Raw genomic sequence first — 24,280 nt, forward strand, 5'->3', positions numbered from 1 at the left:
ATTTATTTGAGAGAGTGAGTGAGTGAGTGAGCACATAAGCAGGGAAAGTAGCAGGCAGAAGGAGAGGGAGAAGTAGGCTTCCCGCTGAGCAAGGAGCCCGATGTGGGGCTTGATCCCAGGACCCTGGGATCATGACCTGAGCTGAAGGCAGACACTTAACCAACTGAGCCACCCAGGTGCCCCTATTACTATTTTTTAGAGAGAGCAAGTGAGCACCAGGGGAAGGGCAGAGGGAGAGAGAATTTTAAGCAGGTTCCATGCTCAATGTAGAGCCCGACATGGGCTTGATCTCAGTACCCTGAGATCAGTACCTGAGCCAAAACCAAGAATCAGGCACTTAACTGACTGAGCCATCCAGGCACCACAAAGAGAGAATCTTAAAAACAGCAAGAGAAAAGAAGGCAGTTACATATGAGGAAAACCCATAAGGCTATCAGCTAATTTTTTAGTAGAAAGGTTGCAGGCCAGAAGGGAGTGGCATGATATATTCAGAGTGCTGAAAGGAAAAAGTCTGCAGCCAAGAGTACTCTAACCAGCAAGGCTATCATTCAGAGTAGGAGAGGTAAAGAGTTTCCCAGAAAAACAAAAGTTAAAGGAATTTATGACAACTAAATCAGCTCTACAAGAAATGTTAAAGGGGATTTGCTGAGTGGAAAAAAAAGATCATAAGGAGTAAGAAAAGTAATCACAAAAGCAGTAAAAATAAAGTATATCTATAAAAATCAGTCAAGGGACTCACAAAATAAAAGGATATAAAGTATGACACCATGTACCTAAAATGTGGGGGTGGGAGGGAGGAGTAAAGAACGCATTCAAATTTAAGTGACCAACAACTTAATATAGACTGCTACATGCAGAAGATGTTCTTCACAAACCTAATGATAACCACAAATCAAGAACCAGAATAGATATGCAAAACATAAAGAGAAAGGAATTCAAGTAGATCACTATAGAAAGCCAACAAACCATGTGAGAAGAGAGCAAGAGAAGAAAGGAACAAAGGAGAACTACAAAAACAACCATAAAGCAAGTAACAAAATGGCAAAAAGTACATACCCATCAATAATTACTTTAAATGTTAAAGGACTAAATGCTCCAATAAAAAGACACAGGGTGATGAAATGGATAAAAAACCAAAACCTATCTCTATAATGCCTACAAGAGACTCATTTTAGACCTAAAAACACATGCAGATTGTGAGTGAAGGGATGAAAAAGCATGTATCATGCAAATGGAAGTGAAAAGCAAGCCAGAATAGCAATAGTTCTGACAAAATAGACTTTAAAACAAAGACTGTAACAAGAGACAAAGGACATTCTCATAATCATAAAGGGAATAATCCAACAAGAAGATATAACAATTGTAAATATTTATGCACCCAACATGGGAGCACCCAAATACACAGAGCAGCTAGTAACAAACATAAAGGAAGTAGTTGATAGTAGTACAACAGCAGTAGGGGACTACAGCACCTCACTTGCATTGATGGATACATTATCCAAACAGAAAATCATCAAGGAAACAGTGACTTTGAATGACACATTGGGCCAGATGGATTTAACAGATACATTCAGAACATTCCATCCTAAAACAGCAGCATATACATTCTTTCAAGTGCGCATGGCACATTCTCCAGAATAGATCACCTATTAGGCCACAAAACAAGCCTCAACAAATTCAAAAAGATCGAAGTCATACTGTGCATCTTTTCTGACCACAATGTTATGAAACTAGTAATCAACCACAAGAAAAAAATCTGGAAAGAATGTGCACATTAAGTAATGTGCTACTAAACAATCAGTGGGTCAACAAAGAAATCAAAGAGGAAATAAAAAAATACATGGAGACAAATGAAAACACAACAATCCAAAATCTTTGGGATGCAGCAAAAGCTGTTCTAAGAGGGAAATTTATAGCAATACAGGCCTACCTCAGGAAGAAAGAAAAATCTCAAATAATCAACTTTCACCTAATGGAACTAGAAAAAGAACAACAAACAAAACCCAGAGCTAGCAGAAGGAAGTAATAATGACTAGAGCAGAAATAAATAATATAGATAACTAGAAAAAACAATAGATCAGTGAACCAGGAGTTGGTTTTTTGAAAAGATCAAGAAAATTGATAAACCTTTAGTTACATTCATCCCCCCCCCCAAAAGAGCTAAAATAAAATCAGAAATGAAAGAGGAGATATAATAGCCAATACCACAGAAATACAAAGGTTTATAAGAGAATGTGTATAACAAATCATATACCAACAAATTAGATAACCTCTAGAAGAAATAGATAAATTCCTAGAAACATATAACCTCCCAAAACAGAAGCAGGGAGAAATAGAAAATTTGAACATGCCAATTACCAGCAATGAAATTGAATCAGTAATCAAAAACCTCCAAACAAATGTCCAGAACCACATGGCTTCACAGGTGAATTCTTTCAAACATTTAAAGAAGATTCTTAAACTATTCAAAAAAAAAAATTGAAGGAAAGCATCCAAATTCAATGAGGGCAGCATCACCCTGATACCAAAACCAAAGACACTATCAAAAAAGAAAACTAAGGCTGGGGTGCCTGGGTGGCTCAGTCGTTAAGCGTCTGCCTTCAGCTCAGGTCATGAGCCCAGGGTCCTGGGATCGAGTTCTGCATTGGGCTCCCTGCTCAGCAGGAAGCCTGCTTCTCTCTCTCCCACTCCCCCTGCTTGTGTTCCCCTCTCTTACTGTGTCTCTGTCAAATAAATAAAATCTTAAAAAAAAAAAAAAGAAAACTAAGGCCAATATCCCTGATGAGCATAGATGCAAAAATCCTCAACAAAATATTAACAAACCGAATCCAACAATACATTAAAGAAATCCGTCACCATGATCAAGTTGAATTTATTCCTGGGATGCAAGGATGGTTCAATATTCACAAATCAATCAATGTGGTACATCACATAAGAGAAAAGGATGAAAACCATATGATCATTTCAACAGATGCAGAAAAAGCATTTGACAAAGTACAACATCCATTCATGATAAAAACCCTCAAGAAAGTAGGGTTAGAGGGAAGATACCTCAACTTAATAAAGACCATATAGGAAAAACCCACAGGTATATCATACTGATTGGTGAAAAACTGAGAGCTTTTCACTAGGATTGGGAACAAGACAAGAATATCCACTCTTACCACTTTATTAAACATAGTACTGGAAGTCTTAGCCAGAGCAATCATATAACAAAAAGAAATAAAAGGCATCCAAGTTGGTAAGGAAGAAATAAAACTTTGACTATTTGCAGCTGACATGATACTACGCCTAGAAAACCCTACGAACTCCACCAAAAAACTACCAGAACTGATAATGAATTCAGTATGGTTGCAGGATACAAAATCAGTATACAGAAATCTGTTGCATTTCTATACACTAATAAAACAGCAGAAAAAAGAAATTAAGAAAACAATCTCATTTGGGGCACCTGGGTGGCTCAGTTGGTTAAGTGTCTACCTTCAGCTCAGGTCATGATCCCAGGGTCCTGGGATTGAGCCCTGCATCAGGCTCCCCACTCAGTGGGGCATCTGCTTACTCCTCTCCCCCTGCCCCTCCCCCCCACCACCCATGTGCGCTCTCTCTCTCTCATTTGCACTCTCTAAATAAAATCTTTAAAAAGAAAATAATCCTATTTACAATTGCATCAAAAATAATAAAATACCTATGAATAAACGTAACCAAGGAGGTAAAAGACCTGTACTCTTGTAAACTATAAAACATTGATGAAAGAAACTGAAGATGATACAAAAGGGAAGACATTCCATGCTCATGGATTGGAATAACAAATATTGTTAAAATGTCCATACTATCCAAAGCAATCTACAGATTTAATGCATCCCTATCAAAACACTGACAGCATTTTTCACAGAACTATAACAATCCTAATATTTGTATGGAATCAAAGAAAACCCCAAATAGTCAAAGCAATCTTGAAAAAGGAAAACAAAACTGGAGGCATCACAATCCCAGATTTGAAGATATTCTACAGAGCTGTGGTAATCAAAACAGTATGGTACTGGCACAGAAAAAGACACATAGATCAATAGAACAGAGTAGAGAGCCCAGAAATAAACCCATGCTTATAAGTCAATTAATCTATAACAAAGGAGACAAGACTGTACAATGGGAAAACGACAGTCTCTTCAACAAATGTTGGGAAAACTGGTCGGCTACATGTAAAAGAATGAAACTGGACCACTTTCTTACACCATATACAAAAATAAACTCAATGTGGATTAAAGACCTGAGAGACCAGAAACCATAAAAATCCTAGAAGAGAGTGCATGCAACAATTTCCCTGACATTGGCCATAGCAACGTTTTTCTAGACATGTCTCCTGAGGCAAGGGAAAGAAAAGCAAAAATAAACCACTGGGACTACATCAAAATAAAAAGCTTTTGCAAGCTAAGGAAGTAATAATCAAAACTACAAATAACCTACTGAAAGGGAGAAGGTATTTGCATATGACATATCTGACAAAAGATTAGTATCCAAAATATATAAAGAACTTATACAACTAAACACCCCCAAAAGAAATAATCTGATAAAAGTATTGTGTATCGTGTCTTCTGACACAGACATTTTTCAAAGAAGATACATGGATGGCTGACAGACACATGAAAAGATGCTCAACGTCACTCATCATCAGGAAAATGTAAATCAAAACCACAATGAGACATCACCTTACACCTGTCAGAGTGGCTAAAATAAAAAACACAAGAAACAAGAAGTGACGAGGATGTGGAGAAAAAGGAATCCTCATGCACTGTTGGTGGGAATGCAAACTGGTGCAGCCACTGTGGAGAACAGTATGGAGGTTCCTCAAAAAATGAAAAATAGAACTACCATATGATCCAGTAATTCCACTACTGGGTATTTACCCAAAGAATGCATAAACACTAATTTGAAAAGACCTATGCACCCCTACTTTTATTGCAGCATTATTTACAATAGCCAAATTATGGAAGCAGCCCAAGTGTCTAACGACAGATGAATGGATAAAGAAGTGGTGTGTGTGTGTGTGTGTGTGCGTGTGTGTGTAGTATTATTCAGCCATAAAAAAGAATGAAATCTTGTCATTTGCAACAACATGGATGGATCTTGAAATGCAGTAAGTCAGAGAAAGACAAATACTGTATGATTTCACTTATATGTGGAATTTAAGAAACAAATGAACAAAGAGACAAATAAAAAAACAGACCCTTAACTCTAGAGAACAAACTGATGGTTATCGGAGGGGAAGTGGGTGGGGGATGGGTGAAATAGGTGAAGGAGATTAAGGAGTGCACTTGTGATGAGCACTGGATGACGTACAGAATTGTTGAATCACTATATTGTATACCTGAAACTAATATAACACTGTATGTTAACTATACTGGATTTAAGAAAATAATAAAAGTGGTATTTATGGAGTGCTTGCTATGGGCCAGGCTCTGTGCAAACAATCCTAACAGATAGATATTAAATGGGGTACTATTATTATCCCCATTTCACCAGCAGTGAAGTGGAAGGTCCGGGGGGTAGGGCAGATTGCCCAGGCTTACACAGATATTAGGGGAAGAGCTGGGACAGAAGCCATGACTTTCTGATTCCACAGTTTATAAATTCATAACCTTTGGGCTAGTAGTCTTCAAATGCTTTTGATTTTGCAACCCTTTTGGGAAAAATTTCTGAACCGAGATCATTTAAATATGTATAGTTATTTATTTATAAAGTGGACTAATATATTTTGTATACTATAAAACATTTATGAAAATAGAAATTAAAAAGGATTTACAAAAGAGGAGAGAATTATTTTAAATAATTATTTTCTGTTTTAATTTTTTAGTGATACCAAAAATATTTTTTGCTCTCACCAGATATACATTATTATAAATAATTTCATATGCTTGATTTTTAGATGCTTGTCATTCTCAATGGCTTCATGTTTCATTGGCAAAATCTAAAATCACATTAATATACATTGAAGGCCTATCATTAGCGATAGCATATGTGTATCTGTATTTCAGATGGCTTTTGCATGGTTTCTGGAGTTTTTTGCCAGCTTCTTATCAGGTCAGTTTAGGTCACCTTACTCCTACCTCCCCATGTGGCCGGCTGATTGCTCACACTAGGTAGGAGGCATGGTATAAATGTTGATCATTTTCTCATTGTTCTTCTGTGGCTACATTACAGGTTCTATCTTCCATCTGTACTTCTCTTGATTCCCACTGTGCTGAAGGGACTGTGCTGGGCTCAGGCATTTAGAGGCGAATCAGCCATGGTTGAGCGCTCATGGAGCCCCTGGTCTGGCTTAATTAACTGATAACTGCCACCAAGGGCTAGCAAATGTGGCAGGGGGTGTGTCAGGGAAGCATCAGTCATGGGGGGCGTACAGAGCAGGAGAGCTAGCCCAGTCAAGGGGGCAGAGTGCTGGTGGGGAGATGTTTGCCAGCAGTAACGCGGATGGGGAGTGTCAGGGACCTACCAGGCAGAGGGTAGGGCACGAGCAAAGGTGAGAACACAGAGGTGTGAGAGACGGGTGTACATGGGGGACTTGCCTGTCTTTGGTACCGAAACAGCACAAAGAGGAGTAGGTCAGTAGGGGCAGAAGATGATGCTGGGGCGGGTCACTGAGGCCTGCTGGCAAATACCATGAGCCTCCTTACTTAAGGCATCCATAATAACGATTATCCTAACAACAATAAGAGGAAGATGTAAAAAGTACCCATAAGAGCTCTCGGGCACGTGGCTCTGTGCTCTGCCCGCACCTCTCATAAACAGAAGGTGAGTTAGAGCCCCAGGTAACTGCTTTTCCCTGGCATTGCCTGTCAGCCAGGGGCAGGCCTAGCACGTCCACACGCTCCCAGTTACAGCCTGCAGCCACTGTGGTCAGAGGCCCTTCCTTTTCCCATCTGATTGTGGCTCCAAATGAGGGGAAGGGAAAGCTCACAGGCCCTAATGCACCTGGGAGTGTCACTAGGCAAGGGCCCTGTCCCGGCAGGGACACTTGGAAGACGCCATCTATTGTCATGAGCTAAGAAGGGCTGCACTGGAGGTACCCCATTCCCTAGGGACCAGGGTGGTTTAAGGCAGTGAGTAATTAGGACTGTTAGAGGAGCAGCCCTCCAGGGACTCAGGCCCATGGGCTCCAGCACATCATTAGCAGCTGCTTTGGAGGCAGAGAGGGAGAGCTAGAAGTCCTCTCCTGGAGGAGGCCGCAGAGGACGGTTAAACAGGTACTTCCCCTGTAGATCTGGGCCCTGGGTTTCCCTTCCTTCCTTATCCTTCCTTCCTGTAACCACCCCTTCCCCGCCAGCTGAGTGCACCATAGCTTTCCGTGCAATGGAGTGTTTCTCCCTGGCAGATCATTCCAATTACTCTGCCTCCATCGGTAGCCCTCTCAATAATGGACATGCTGGAAAGTTCCCTGAGAGCTGAGACTAATGCTGCTGGATCAGACCTGACTTTCACTGTGTGTCTATTAAGATGCAGCTAAATGTTTTCTTTGTGCTTCTTTAGCTTTTCTTCTGATCATCAAAATAATACATGCTCACTATTGAACATTTTGCATTTGCAGCCAAGTGAAGGGGAGCGGAGACAAATTGGCTCTTAGGCGTCTCAGAGAACAGCACCATTAGCATCAGGTGTGTTTTCTTCTTGGCATTTTCTGGTGTGTGTTGTAGGTACTCTGTAATTTGCATCTTGCTTTCTTTCATTTACCATTTGGTATAAATGTCCTCCCTCCAACATCCTATCACGTACATGGGTGGACCAATTATTTGCCAAATAGTTCATTTCCCTCCTGTTATTTGTGTTGTTTGCAGGTTTGTTTGCTTTGCTATCAGAAATTCCCTGCCGTGGTGAACGATGGTATTGGCCTGAAGTGGGACTTGGCGTGGCTCTGAGAATGGAAGGCTCCTGCCCCACGACCCAGTGTGCATCTGTACCTGTGGTCCTCAGGTCACCCGGGGCCTCAACTTTGGCAAAGCTGCTCACGATCTTGAGGTCCGGGAAGAGGGTCACCCCTCGGGCACTTTCAAACTGGCTGGTGGGTCTCCAGAGGCGGTCCGTGCCCTGGAGGCTGATCTGGGGCTCGATGGCCTGCAGCACCATCACATAGGCATCCACGTCGGGGACGCTGATGCACACATCTTCTCCGAAGCACCTGGGAAAACAGTTGCGGTCACCGCACTGAAGAGCGAGCCATGAACGCATCTACCACGTGGCCGGGGACGAGGAGACACACAACCACCTCTTGTCCTTGCCGAGGTCTCTGGACTGCCTCGGGGTCTCAGAGGGTATCAACAGACATTCAGATTGAAAGCCACATGATAGTCAAAACTAATAGCCATCTAGGGACTTAAGAGGATTGGCTTCTGGGAGAACTGGGAATCTTCGGTCCCAGCAACAAGTAACTGCTAAACCTTTAATTATCCTTTAACAAAGTAATCAGTGGTAACATTAATTAGCCACTGCTTGGTATGTGCACTAGAATTTGGTAAGCAAATTGCCGTCTAACTGGTTGGGTACAGGCATCTTGCTGAGACCCCAGGGCTGAACTCTCTTGTGCTCGTGTATGTTGTCTCTCTACGAGGAGCTCCCACAGTGCTCCTGTTGTGGATGTGCCACGGATCATCTCCTTTCTCCTGATACGCTGCCACAGAAATACCTGGAAGGCAGAATGCTGTGACCGCATGAGCAAGGCCTGAGAAGTTAGACAAGGTCCATGGCCTGGCTCTGCCACTGTGGGGCTGGGTGACCCTGGGCAAGGTGTGACTCTTGGGAACCTCAGTTTCTCCATCTATACAGTGGGGATGACAATAATTAATTACCTCATAATAGCAAGGATTAAATGTGCTGACATATAGAAAAGAAGCCAACGCCAGAGGCTGCGTCGTGGGTGCAGCTCAGTAAATGTTGGCAGACCTGACTCCCTCATCAGATTGCATCAGGCATTCGAGTCACTGGCACTCTCTGCTGCTCATCTGGGCCAAAGACCTAGGCTACAAGAGCCCCGGGGCCCAGATGGCCGCTCTGGGAACACTGGGTGGACTCCAGCTGGTGGCGGCCATCAACTTGTAGCCCTTGGGAAAGTTCCTGAGGGAAGCGCAGTCTGGGTGGACACCATGCTGAGGCACTCCCTCTTCTTTGGGGTGGGCAAGTTGTGGGAGCAGTGGTGTGTTCCTGCCCCTGGTTTTGTCTGGCCTTCGCTGCACCAGTCCCAGAGGGCACCGTGCCGCTCGTCAGTTTATGGAAGCCTGGTCCCTCTCTTTGACTGCAGTGCGGAGCTGAGCTGGAGGTGCTTGCTCCCTATCGCAGGCCTCCAAGGGTGGCCCTTAGTGTGAAGGTGGGGGAGTGCCTCCTCTGTCACTAGAACTATTGAATATGATTGCTGCCTGTGGGGTTTAGCCTGGCACCTGTCCCTGCCCCAGTAACGTGGCAGTCAGCAGACCCGTCTTTCCCAGCCTTGTTCCTGTCCTCTGGCTTCTTCCCCTGGCTCCAGGGACTAGGTGACTCCCCTTCTGCCTGCCAGGAGTTTTTCTGGGGTCCCATCCTTGCTGCCCTACCAGGCAGTTGCTGTGGCTGAGAAACGATTTGATGGACCAAGAAGGGAATTATCCACAGGCTTCACTAATAAAGAGTCTCATCTCCTTTACTGAACTCTGATCCCCTGGGGACAAGAACCATACCCTCTCTTTCTCTTGCATACTTGTAGTATTTAGTTGCTCTACAAAGCTGGGCTGGCTGATTTAATCCAATTTAATAAACATTTGTCAAGTACCTACTATGTACCAGCTTCTGCAGCCTTAAGTCAGACCACTAAAAACTGAGCTTTCTGAGAATTTACGGGATGCAGTACTACATTGGATTCTGAATTAAATAGAGAAAGCTGGATTTGTGCTGGCAAAGCAACAGAACATTTTCTTTCTGAAGAAAACAAGAACATAGATCCATTGGGGCATCCTCATAGGGATAGCAGAGAAATTGCAAATAGCAGACAAAAGGTGAATTCTGTTTTGCCAAGGAACATTCCCCAGGGACCATCCCCACCACCTCAGCTGAGCCCCTGGCTGACCAGCGTCTGTCTACTCACTGGACTTTGGAAGAGACTCTCAGGTGCCGCACACCCGCCGTCGGGAACTGCCTGGAGTTGATGTAGGACACCTTCTGGAGGGCGCGATTGATGTTCCCAATGTCGTCACCTTCCATCACCAGGACAGACTGCGAGGGGTTGAAGTGGTACTGGAGGAGGAAATGGGGTGGTGGCATGGGGGACAGTGATCAGCAATGGAGCCCACCATCTCCAGGTATAGGCCACGAAGGCCCAGTGTCTCCAGAGTGTCCGCAAGTGTAGCAGCCATGCACACGGATGACAGTTTTATTTTTTTAAACTCTATTTTTTGGACTATGTTCAGTTAGCCACCATATAGTACATCATTAGATTTTGATACAGTGTTCAATGATTCTTTAGTTGCGTATAACACCCAGAGCTCCGGATGACTGTTTTAACCCCTCAAACAATTCCTGCTACCCCTGGGGGGCTTCCAGGCTGCCCCTGTAAGATCCCCGGGGGTTTGAAACTCTTGAGCCACAGGATGGGATTCTGAATCCCCATCACAGGGCTCTTGTGGTCTAGCCCGTGGTGGGGTGGCCCCTGCCCCATGCCACTGTGGGGTCCTGAGCAGCCTTTCAGTCCTTGGACAGCCTGCTCCGTCAGCTGGCTGCCTAGAAACGGGGGCTTTGGCTCCTTTCACTGGTCTGGTCTTTGACCTTGAACTGCTCCTCAGTTCACCCTGTGTTCCCCTTCCTGATCCATGCTTCCAACCTTAAAGCTCATTTTTCAGTTAATGGCTCTCCTTCTCTCTTAGATTCCTGGTCTTGCTTCCCCGGGGCTCAACCCTGCTTTCCCAGGAGTTTTGCTCACTTGCTGTGTTCACTCGTGCCAACTGTCCCGGGCCTATTATCTGTTTATTCGGCTCAGAGTCCCCCATATCCCACACTTGGTGAAGGTCTGGGGGCTACGATGCTCTCCACCCAGTCACTTGAGTCGTCAAACCAGATAAACCAGATACAGACTCCTGCTTCTCCCTGCAAAGCCCCCGCAGTTACTCTTTCTGGCACTGAGCATGGAGAACTGCCATGGGACGGACCCGTTTGCTGATCTTCACATGCCTCTGAGCAGGAATTATTATCAGTAAGATGTCAGGAGTTTATCAGTGCATTGGATGATGTGTCCAAAGTTCATGTCACAGGAAAAGGAGATCTGGATATATTTTTATCTATTTTTAAGTAATCTCTATACTCAATGTGGGACTTGAACTCACAACACCAACTGAGTCAAGAGTTGCGTGCTCTTCCAACTGAGCAAGCCAGGTGCCCCTGATCTGGATATATTTTTATGTAGCTACTTGGCAACATTTTTCTTTGGATAATATATTCACATAATTCAAATATACATATGTACTAAGTGAAAGTGTCCATCTTATTCCTATCTACCCAGTTTCCAATATCCCATCCCACAAGTAGTCACTGTTATATTAATTTCTTAGTGCCAGATTGCATTACTGTTCATTATTAGTTGCTTCCCCTCCCAGTGGGAGGCTTATACATGCCTGTCCTATTGTCCATAGACTTGACTATGTGATGTAGGGAACCCTTCTCTGCAAGATGCACATTTTTTTGCCCTGTTATACTCAGTAGTGCTCCTGTGACTTGCTTGGCCAATGAAATGTGGGCAGAAGTATTATCTGGTTCACACTCACGTGGAAGATTTCACAGCCAGTTCCTGGTTTGCCGTGTCCCTTTCCCTCTGCCATGAAACCTGTCAGGTTCCCTTAGGGCCTGGCCCATCAGCCTGGGTCTCACAGTGGGGGTGGTATATGGATCAGAGCCAAAGCCAATATATAATGGACACTGGGTGTGGACGATAAAAAAAAAAAAAGTTGTATAAACCACTGAAATGTTTTAGTCACTTGTTACTGCAGCATTACCTAGCCTATCCTGAAAGTTATACTTCAGCACTCTTATGAATATAGATTTCCTTTTTTCTTTCTTCCACCAATGGCAGCTTTTTACATATTTTATTGTAATTTTTTTACTTAGCTCATATCCTGGAGACTGTTCTGTGTTAGTACATCATAAGATTCCTCTTAACACTGTATAATATTCTACTGAGTATAAAATTATAATTTATTTAACCAGTTTCTTATGGACATTTGGATCATTTCCAATCTTTTACTAATAATGTGACAATGAATAATCTTGTGCACATTTCATATGTGTGCAAATATATATCTATTGGATAAATCCCTCCATGTGAAATGATTAGGTCCAAGAGTATATGCATTTTAAATTTTGACAAATGTTGCCCAATTCCCCATTGCTAGGAATGTTATCAATATACACTCCCTCTCCCAGTGTATGGGAATGCCTCTTTTCTCAAAACCTCAACAGAATATGCTGTCGTTTGGGATTTTTGCCAGTCCGATAGGTGATAAATGCTACCTTAGTGTAGTTTCAATTTACATTTCTCTTGCCATGAAGGAGATTGAGTATGTTATTATGAGTTTAAGGAAAAAATCCATCTATATTAACTTTTCCCTGATCTGACTCGGTTGTCTTTTTAAGAGGTCCCTGTTCTGTGCCTGGACTCTAAAAGGAGGTGGGTGTCCCATGAGTAGTAGTGATGATACTGACCCACATAAGGTCCCTGTAATGTGATCCCTAGCCAACCAAGAGCTTAATCCTTGCCTCCTTCAACTATCATTTGTTTTACTGTTACCTCCTCCTTGAGACCAACCCAGCTTCCCTCATTTAGGTCCCCACTGGGCTCCTATAGTGCATGAAATGGTAGTACAATGATTACATACAGTGACCATGAGCTCACAGAGGACAGGGGCTCCAACTCTTATCCCTGAATCCCAGAACCTAGCCCTAGTACCCTGCAATCCCATTAGATGAACGAGTAAATGTTCCCCCTTGGCCCACATTTTACTCAGTATCATCTCCGGGTTACTCCCCAAAAAGACTTTTTCATTCACTGTCTTTTCAGCTAAGTCTCTGTGGGAGTTATTATCAGCACTCACTAAGCCCAGCTCTCCTTTGCATGCTCAGCATCCTGGAGGCTACACTTGACCTCAGCCATCTGCTGTGTGTGGGCGGGCCACGTGACTGCATCTGGCCAATGAGGTGTGAGAGGAAGTGAGGCGGGGCTCCTGGGCCGAGGCTGTGAAGAGCCCTGCAGGCAACTCCAGGCTTCTTCTTCCTCCACTTTGATGGCTGGGGTGTTCTCGGCAGAAACCCCACTCCACCTCCTGGGCTTGATGTGGGAGAATGATAAACTTTTAAGCATTAAAGCATAGGGATTTTGGAGTCATTTGTTAATGCAGTATTTTAGCCCACGTGGAAAAATTGAGCCCTTCCCAGGCAGGATTCTCACCCAAGGCTATGTGGCATCTTTGAAAGATCATGGGCTGTGTGGATTGCAGTACCCCAGTTCCAGTACAGACTACAGAATACAACTTTGGATGATTTACTTTGCCTTTCTGGACTTCATTTCCTCATTTAAAATAATGGGGATAGGGTGGGGGCGGAGCAAGGTGGCAGAGGAGTAGGAGACCTGGATTTCGTCTGGTCTCAGGAATTCAGCTGCATAGGGATCAAACCATTCTGAACACCTACGAACTCAACAGGAGATCGAAGAAAAGAATAGCAGCAACTCTGAACAGAAAAGCGACCACTTTCTGGAGGGTAGGACACGCGGAGAAGTGAATCCGAGGCGATATTCGGGAAGATAAACTGCAGGGGGAGGGAGCCTCAGTCAGCCGCTACCAGCAAGTGATAGAGCCGTGGTGCACAAAATCGGAACTTATAGAATTCGGCTCTGCTGAGGGACGTCCCTCCAGTGGCTAAGCGGGGGGTGGAACCCTCGTCGGACAGTGTGGTCTCAGGACCCTCGGGGTCACAGGAAGACCAGGGGTGCCTGAGTACGGCAGAGCTCCCAGGGATCAGAGTGGGGAAGCCGGCTGCAGAGATGGAGCCGAGGAGCGGGCTCTCAGCTCGGGGTTGCCACAGACCGTGATCTGGGGCACAGTCAGGCCACTGCTCCTCCAGCAGGGACCCAAAAAGCAGCAGATCCGGGGAGACTCCCCTTCCTCCCCCGGGAGGAGAGGTGCGGGAGCGCACTGCAGGGATCTGCTGGGTTTGGAGACTCCACACGGGGTCGGGTGCCAGAGATAGAAATGCTCGGTCACAGGCCGGGTGAGCACGGAGTGCGGCTGGAGACCGGGGAGACAGGAGTGACTGAATGCTTTTCTCTGGGGGCTCACTGAGGAGTGGGGCCCCGAGTTTTTGGCTCCTCCGGGGCGGAGATTGGGAGGCCGCCATTTTCACTCGGCCTCCAAAACTGTGCAGAAAGCTTGCAGAGAACAAAAGCTCCCGAGAGCAAACCCGAGCAGATTACTTAGCCCGGACCGGGCAAGGGCGGGGCAATTCCGCCTCCGGCAAAGACATTTGGGAACCACGGCAACAGGCCGCTCCCCAAGAAGATCAGCGAGAACAGCCAGCCAAGACCAAGTTTACCGATCAATGAGAACGGCAGAACTCCAGCGCTAGGGGAATACTGCACATAGAATTCATGGCTTTTTTAACATGATTCTATTTTCAAAGTTAATTTTTTTTTTAAAGATTTTTTTTTTTTATTTGACAGAGAGAATGAGATAGAGAGAGAGAGCATGAGCAGGGGGAGGGTCAGAGGGAGAAGCAGACTCCCCCTGAGCAGGGAGCCCGATGCGGGACTTGATCCAGGGACTCCAGGGTCATGACCTGAGCCGAAGGCAGTCGCTTAACCAACTGAGCCACCCAGGCACCCCTCCTTTTTTTTTTTAAATTTTTCTTTTTCCCTTTTTCAACCAACATCTTATCAATCCCTTTTTAAAAACACATTTTTATTTTTCATTTTTAGAGTCATATTCTAGTAGTTACCCTTATTTTTGGCATATATATATAAGTTGGTCTCTCTAAAATTTTGAGATACAGTTTCTTCTAACAGATCAAAATATACCCTAAATCTCTAGTGTATGGCTTTGTTTTAGTCTCCTGCCTGATCACATTGTCTCCCTTTTTTTAAAAATCCTCTTCTTTCTTTTTTCAAACAACTTATCAATTCCTTTTATAAAATCTTTTATAATTTTCATCTTTACAGTCATATTCCATCCCTTCACCGTATTAACCCTTATTTTTGTACATATATAAGTTTTTCTTTCTTTAAAATTTTGGGAGGCACTTTGCTCTAAGAGACCAAAATACACCCAAAATCTAGTGTGTGGCACTGATCTACGCACCAGCCTGATCATATTCCGTTTTTTTGTTTTGTTCTGTTTTTGTTTGTTTTTATCTTTTTCTTTTTTCTTTCTTTCCCTTTCTTTTTCCCCGGTTTCAGGTCTTTTCTGATTTGTTTAGAGTATATTTTCTGGGGACGTTGTTACCCTGTTAGCATTTTGTTCTCTCATTCATCTATTCTCCTCTGGACAAAATGACAAGATGGAAAAAATCACCTCAACTAAAAGAACAAGAGGTAGTACCAACTGCCAGGGACCTACTCAATACGGACATTAGTACGATGTTGGAGAGTTCAGAATGATGATTTTTAAGATACAACACAAATGTCTTTGCCGGAGGTGGAATTGCCCCGCCCTTGCCCGGTCCCGGCTAAGCAATCTGCTAAAGAACCAGGAAGAAAAAAGCATGGAAGTTATTAGAGAAACCCTTTCTGGAGAAATAAAAGAACTAAAATATAACCAAGTCGAAATCAAAAAAGCTATTAATGAGGTGCAATCAAAAATGGGGGCTCTAACTGCTGGGATAAATGAGGCAGAAGAGAGAATTAGTGATATAGAAGACCAAATGATGGAAAATAAAGAAGCTGAGAAAAAGAGAGATAAACAACTACTGGATCATGAGGGCAGAATTCGAGAGAGAAGTGATACCATAAGACGAAACAATATTAGAATAATTGGGATCCCAGAAGAAGAAGAAAGAGTGAGAGGGGCAGAAGGTATATTGGAGCAAATTATAGAAGAGAACTTCCCTAAGTTGGGGAAGGAAACAGGCATCAAAATCCAGGAGGCACAGAGAACCCCTCTCAAAATCAATAAAAATAGGTCAACACCCCAACATCTAATAGTAAAACTTACAAGTCTCAGAAACAAAGAGAAAATCCTGAAAGCAGCTCGGGAGAAGAGATATGTAACCTACAATGGTAGAAACATTAGACTGGCAACAGACCCATCCCCAAAGACCTGGCAGGCCAGAAAGGACTGGCATGATATATTCAGAGCACTAAATGAGAAAAATATGCAGCCAAGAATACTATACCCAGCTAGGCTGTCATTGAAAATAGAAGGAGAGATAAAAAGCTTCCAGGACAAACAAAAACTAAAGGAATTTGCAAACACGAAACCAGCCCTACAAGAAATCTTGAAAGGGGTCCTCTAAGCAAAGAGAGAGCCTAAAAGCAACACAGACCAGAAAGGAACACAGAAATAAACAGTAACAGTCACCTTACAGGCAATACAATGGCACTAAATTCCTATCTTTCAATAGTTACCCTGAATGTAAATGGGCTAAATGCCCCAATCAAAAGACACAGGCTATCAGATTGGATTAAAAAACAAGACCCATCGATATGCTGTCTGCAAGAGAGACTCATTTTAGACCCAAAGACACCCCCAGATTGACAGTGAAGGGGTGGAAAACCATTTACCATGCTAATGGACACCAAAAGAAAGCTGGGGTGGCAATCCTTATATCAGACAAATTAGATTTTAAACCAAAGACTGTAATAAGAGATGAGGAAGGACACTATATCCTACTTAAAGGGTCTATCCAACAAGAAGATCTAACAGTTGTAAATATCTATGCCTCTAACACGGGAGCAGCCAACTATATAAGGCAATTAATAACAAAAGCAAAGAAACACATTGACAACAATACAATAATAGTAGGGGACTTTAACACCCCCCTCACTGAAATGGACAGATCATCTAAGCAAAGGATCGACAAGGAAATAAAGACTTTAAATGACACACTGGACCAAATGGACTTCACAGACATATTCAGAACATTCCATCCCAAAGCAACAGAATACACATTCTTCTCTAGTGCCCATGGAACATTCTCCAGAATCGATCACATCCTAGGTCACAAATCAGGTCTCAACCGGTACCAAAAGATTGGGATCATTCTCTGCCTATTTTCAGACCACAATGCTTTGAAACTAGAACTCAATCACAAGAGGAAAGTCGGAAAGAACTCAAATACATGGAGGCTAAAGAGCATCCTACTAAAGAATGAATGGGTCAACCAGGAAATTAAAGAAGAATTAAAAAAATTCATGGAAACCAATGAAAATGAAAACACAACTATTCAAAATCTTTGGGATGCAGCAAAGGCAGTCCTAAGAGGAAAGTATATAGCAATCCAAGCCTTTCTCAAGAAACAAGAAAGGTCTCAAATACACAACCTAACCCTACACCTAAAGGAGCTGGAGAGAGAACAGCAAATAAAGCCTAAACCCAGCAGGAGAAGAGAAAAATAAAGACCAGAGCAGAAATCAATGAAATAGAAACCAAAAGAATAGTAGAACAGATCAACAAAGCAAGGAGCTGGTTCTTTGAAAGAATTAACAAGATTGATAAACCCCTGGCCAGACTTATCAAAAAGAAAAATGACCCAAATCAACAAAATCATGAATGAAAGAGGAGAGATCACAACCAACACCAAAGAAATACAAGCAATTCTAAGAACATATTATGAGCAACTATATACCAGAAAATTAGATAATCTGGAAGAAATGGATGCATTCCTAGAGATGTATCAACTACCAAAACTGAACCAGGAAGAAATAGAAACTATAACCACTAAGGAAATTGAAGCAGTCATCAAAAATCTCCCAAGAAACAAAGCCCAGGGCCAGATGGCTTCCCAGGGGAATTCTACCAAACATTTCAAGAAGAATTAATACCTGTTCTTCTGAAACTGTTCCAAAAAATAGAAATGGAAGGAAAAGTTCCAAACTCATTTTATGAGGCCACCATTACCTTGATCCCAAAACCAGACAAAGACCCCATCAAAAAGGAGAATTACAGACCAATATCCTTGATGAACACAGATGCAAAAATTCTCACCAAAATACTAGCCAATAGGATCCAACAGTACATTAAAATGATTATTCACCACGACCAAGTGGGATTTATCCCTGGCTGCAAGATTGGTTCAACATCTGCAAATCAATCAATGTGATACATTAATAAAAGAACAAGAACCATATGATCCTCCCAATAGATGCAGAAAAAGCATTTGACAAAGTACAACATCCTTTCTTGATCAAAACTCTTCAGAGTATGGGGATAGAGGGTACATACCTCAATATCATAAAAGCCATCTATGAAAAACCCAAAGTGAATATCCTTCTCACTGGGGAAAAACTGAGAGCTTTCCCCCTAAGGTCAGGAACACGGCAGGGATGTCCAGTATCACCACTGCTATTCAAAATAGTATTAGAAGTCCTAGCCACAGCAATCAGACGACAAAAAGAAAAGGCATCCAAATTGGCAAAGAAGAAGTCAAACTCTCACTCTTTGCAGATGATATGATACTTTATGTGGAAAGCCTAAAAGACTCCACCCCAAAACTGCTAGAACTCATACAGGAATTCAGTAAAGTGGCAGGATATAAAATCAATGCACAGAAATCAGTGGCATTCCTATACACCAACAACAAGACAGAAGAAAGAGAAATTAAGGAGTCGATCCCATTTACAATTGCACCCAAAACCATAAGATACCTAGGAATAAATCTAACCAAAGAGGCAAAGGATCTGCACTCAGAAAACTATAAAATACTCATGAAAGAAATTGAGGAAGACACAAAGAAATGGAAAAACGTTCCATGCTCATGGATTGGAAGAACAAATATTGTGAAGATGTCAATGCTACCTAGAGCAATCTACACATTCAATGCAATCCCCATCAAAATACCATCCACTTTTTTCAAAGAAATGGAACAAATAATCCTAAAATTTGTATGGAACCAGAAAAGACCCCGAATAGCCAGAGGAATGTTGAAAAAGAAAAGCAAAGCTGGCGGCATCACAATCCCAGACTTCAAGCTCTACTACAAAGCTGTCATCATCAAGACAGTATGGTACTGGCACAAAAACAGACACATAGATCAATGGACCAGAATAGAGAGCCCAGAAATGGACCCTCAACTCTATGGTCAACTCATCTTTGACGAAGCAGGAAAGAATGTCCAATGGAAAAAAAGACAGTCTCTTCAACAAATGGTGTTGGGAAAATTGGACAGCCATATGCAGAAGAATGAAACTGGACCATTTCCTTACACCACACACAAAAATAGACTCAAAATGGATGAAAGACCTAATGTGAGATATAAATCCATCAAAATCCTAGAGGAGAACACAGGCAGCAACTTCTTGCTAGATATGTCTCCAAAGGCAAGGGAAGCAAGGGCAAAAATGAACTATTGGGACTTCATCAAGATAAAAAGCTTTTTGCACAGCAAACAATCGATAAAACCAATAGACAACTGACAGAATGGGAGAAGATATTTGCAAATGACATATCAGATAAAGGGCTAGTATCCAAAATCTATAAAGAACTTATCAAACTCAACACCCAAAGAACAAATAATCTAATCAAGAAATGGGCAGAAGACATGAACAGATATTTCTCCAAAGAAGACATCCAAATGGCCAACAGATACATGAAAAAATGTTCATCACTCGGCATCAGGGAAATACAAATCAAAACCATAATGAGATACCACCTCACACCAGTCAGAATGGCTAAAATTAACAAGTCAGGAAATGACAGATGTTGGCGGGGATGCGGAGAAAGGGGAACCCTCCTACACTGTTGGTGGGAATGCAAGCTGGTGCAGCCACTCTGGAAAACAGTATGGAGGTTCTTCAAAAAGTTGAAAATAGAGCTACCATATGATCCAGCAATTGCACTCCTGGGTATTTACCCCAAAGATATAAATGTATGGATCCGAAGGGGTACATGCACCCCGATGTTTATAGCAACAATGTCCACAGTAGCCAAACTGTGGAAAGAGCAAGATGTCCATCGAGATGAATGGATAAAGAAGATGTGTGTGTGTGTGTGTGTGTATGTGTGTACACACATACACACACACACACACACACACACACACACACAATGGAATATTATGCAGCCATGAAAAAGAATGAAATCTTGCCATTTTCCACGATGTGGATGGAACTGGAGGGTATTATGCTGAGCGAAATAAGTCAATCAGAGAAATACATGTATCATATGACCTCGCTGATAGGAGGAATTCTTAATCTCAGGAAACAAACTGAGAGTTGCTGGAGTGGTGGGGGGTGGGAGGGATGGGGTGGCTGGGTGATAGACATTGGGGAGGGTATGTGCTATGGTGAGCGCTGTGAAGTGTGCAAGACTGTTGAATCACAGATCTGTACCTCTGAAGCAAATAATACATGTTAAAAAAAAGAAGAAGAAGAAGAAGATAGCAGGAGGGGAAGAATGAAGGGGTGGAAATCAGAGGGGGAGATGAACCATGAGAGACGATGGACTCTGAAAAACAAACTGAGGGTTCTAGAGGGGAGGGGGTGGGGAGATGGGTTAGCCTGGTGATGGGTATTAAGGAGGGCACGTATTGAATGGAGCACTGGGTGTTAGATGCAAACAATGAATCACGGAACACTACATCAAAAACTAATGATGTATGGTGATCAACATAATAAAAAAATCTTAAAACAATAAAATAATGGGGATAGCAGTATCTACCTGTCCAGGGGCTTAAATGAGATAATGTGTATAATGAATCTAGTGCTTAAAGTGTTCAGTCCGAGACAGCTTTTCTTATAATTCTGAACACTGTAGTTATTTCTGCACGGAGTCTTTGCCCAACAGGTACTGCTGCCTTCACTGCTGCTCTTCCCCTGTGATCCAGTCCCTTCTGCCCTCCATGCCCTGAGCAGGGTATCTCTGGTCTGGGAGGTCTGGTCACAAGCACCAGTGCCTGTGTTGGGTTTGGGAGTCCCCGGTTACATGTGCAGGTGATGCCCCAGTCATCCTCTGAGTTGGCTTCTCCCTTGCTGTGGAGGACTCACTAGCGGAGTGTGCTCAGCCATAGAGCTGCCCTGTTTTGAGTGTTGCACAAATCATCCATTTCAGATTTGAGCAGATTCAAGTTCATTCTTCTAAAATACCACTTACGTTCCCACATGTTCTTCTGCCTCCCTACATCCCCCCAACCCCACCCCGCAGCATCCCTGCTATAGCAGAGTCATGGTGCTGTGGCTGGCTATCTGCCTGCCTCCCCCAGGCAACTGTGAGCACCTTGAGGCCAGGGTCTACTGTGGTCCCCACAGGGTCTAGCACATGAGAAACAGGAGACAAAATGATAAGCCCTGTGGAGGAGACTGATCCAAACTTCGCATAAGGGCTGAACAGGAGAATCGTGGGGCGCCTGGCTGGCTCAGTAGGAAGAGCATGTGACTCTTGATCTGGGGGTTGTGAGTTTGAGTCCCATGTTGGGTATAGAGATGACTTTTTTTTTTTTTTTAAGGATTTATTTATTTATTTGACAGAGCGAGCATGAGGCAGAGTGGCAGGCAGAGGGAGAAGCAGGCTTCCCGCCGAGCAGGGAGCCCGACGCAGGGCTCGATCCCAGGACCCTGGGATCATGACCTGAGCCGAAGGCAGACGCTTAACCGACTGAGCCAGCCAGGTGCCCCAGGTGTAGAGATTACTTAAATAAACTTAAAAAAAATTTCAAACAGTTCTTCCAGAAGGTTGAATGAGCAGCATCCCGTGGCAATCAGCAGAGGGCGTGTTCCCACTGCAGCCAGCAGACAAGAGGATGGATAGACTCGGTGTTGGATCTCCAGTTAAAACCCTAGTCTGGCCGCCTGAGCACCCTGAGGACTGCCACAGGGCATGAAGGTGGGTCCTGGCCGAGCCATCCATATAGTCCTTGCAGGATCAATAAGACCTTCCACCAAAGTAGGTTTTTTTTTTTTTTTTAATTGCAGTGTTCCCAGCCCTGTGGCATGACTGAGGGTAGGTCTCTGTGTAGAACACAGAATGGCATTAGCATTATCACAGGGACAGGGGGTGGCTTCCTGGGGGCCCAGCAAAGGGTGGCGCACTCATTCTCTTTTGGAAAGCTGTGCTGTGGCCATGGGGATTCCTTTCTTTGAGCCAAGAAGCTGCTAGACAGATGGCCTTTGGGAGCAGTCAGTTCTCCCAGAGGATCAGCCGGTGTCACCAGGCACCTGGCAGGCTGGGACATCAGTGAGATCCTTGTCCAAAGCCCAGGCCTATTCCTCAAGGGGAAGCTGGCTGTGGCACTCCAGGCACCGTGCCGTTCACTGGGCCACCTGCCAGTCCCCCTGGGTTGGGCCAGATGAAGACCTGCCACACTCGAGGCTCCTCTGCCGTAACTGTCACCCAGGCTTAGCTTCCAAAAGAAGCTGGCACAGTGGCAACGCCAAGGGCAAGGCCAGCCCAGCTGGAGAAGGGAACTGTGATTTGCTGAGAACCTACTTATTGGGTTTACTAAGGGAGATCTGTATCTATGTATCTATATCTGTATCCGTCAGCTCATTTATATACATACATATCTTTTCTATATCTCTATATAGCTTTTATATAAAATATACATAAAATCCAATTCCCACAACATCACAACAAAATATACTTTAATACATGAGGGAATTGGGGCTTAAAGGATTAAATTACTTTGCCCAAGGTCACCCAGCAAGTATTTGTACTATTATGGTTTGAACCGAGGGGTGCCTTGTCCCAAAGGTCTTGCTCTTTCCCACTCCCCCACACTGTGGGCGTGACAAATTGGCAGGCATGATGCTACGAAAATCAGCACAGGGGAGTCTTCAGGGATGTGGCTATTCCACAGTGTGTCTTGTACGGGTACGAGACAGTCACTGCCTCAACCGTTCACTGACTCCAGACATGCGGGACATATTCAGGAATAGGCATGATCCAGGGGAAAACAAGTGAAAAGAGGAACCTGCACTGGGGCCTGTGAGCAGACGGGAAGTATTGTTAATCACAGGAGGTCCTCACTTTCCTTTGACTAACCATGGAGGAGGGAGGAGGCCAGAAACCAGGAAAGAGACAAATAGTCATTATTCAGAAATGAAATGAGAGATAAATGGAGGAGGGGCAACAAGCAAGGAAGTCTGAATCATTTTCAAGAATGCCTTCAAATCTGAGTTGCTGGTGTGGAGGAAGGAGCACGGACTTATTTTGGGGAAGTCCCTGAGCACCAGTCTCCTGATTTCTGAAATGGGGCCATACCATTTAATCTGTTGTGAGGAGTAGGGATAATGAACTTAGAATAGCCCCCAGGGGGTACACCATGAATTGTGTGTCTTATCATTAATTTCCCCTGCAGTGCTCTAGTTCTTGCCAGCTGGGCCCTAAGGATGGAAAAGGATCCTCTGCGGTGAGTGGTTATCAACAGGTGGCATCTGGAAAAGTCGAAGAGCCTCGGCACCCCCCATGGCTGTGTGTGCCACTGAGTTCACAACCCCCTCTTTTCATAGGCTCTGACTGCTCTGTAGAGGTGGTATGCCTCTTAATTTATCATTCTAAGAACGTGTGGCTTTTCGGTCCAGTGTCTTCACTTTATTTGTCCTGTAGTGCTTGAATCCTGAAACTGTGGTCTCATGGGGTGCTCCAGAGCAGAGGAGATCCCCTCAGGGCAGGGAGCAAACCCCGAATCAGACAGAGAGGGGAGGGGTGGAGGACAGATTTCGGCCTCACCGGGCTGACAAAATGCTAAGGAAACAACTCAAACAGCCGGTCAAGGATCAAACCCCAGGCTCTGCGTGTGAGGGTGCCGATCTGAAATGTGCCATGAAGTAGACTGCTTTCCTTCAATGACAGGGGATTAACTATTGAGTGCACCTGTGCGTATTTAATGTTCCGGAAAGCCATTCTTGCCTTGCCTTGTCTGTGCACTTCTCCCACCTTCCCTCTCCGACCCTGTCTCCAAGCGGAGCATCCTAAACCATGCTCCTGCCCAGATCATGCTCCTTCAGTGGCTCCCTGTTGCCGACAGGAGGAAACATGTCAACACCTGAACATAGTTTACAGGGCCCCATGATGCAGCCTGTGCTTAGCTCTCCGACCACACTTTCTGCCTTTCCTCCTGCAATTTGGGCACTGTAACATCG

At 43.9% G+C, this 24,280-nt stretch overlaps 1 protein-coding gene across 1 annotated transcript in view; it reads right to left on the reverse strand.

The window, feature by feature from the left end:
- CLSTN2 (calsyntenin 2) overlaps window positions 1-24,280 on the reverse strand; it is a 610,129-nt gene that overhangs the window by 16,947 nt on the left and 568,902 nt on the right. The window contains exons 11-12 of the mRNA XM_078071189.1: window positions 10,100-10,248; window positions 7,953-8,170 (exon numbers count right to left, since the gene is read on the reverse strand). Coding sequence (XP_077927315.1) covers window positions 7,953-8,170; window positions 10,100-10,248 — 367 coding nt within the window. The remainder of the gene's footprint in view (window positions 1-7,952; window positions 8,171-10,099; window positions 10,249-24,280) is intronic.

This window comes from Halichoerus grypus, chromosome 1, assembly GCF_964656455.1.
Source record: "Halichoerus grypus chromosome 1, mHalGry1.hap1.1, whole genome shotgun sequence".
Taxonomy (NCBI): Eukaryota; Metazoa; Chordata; class Mammalia; order Carnivora; family Phocidae; genus Halichoerus; species Halichoerus grypus.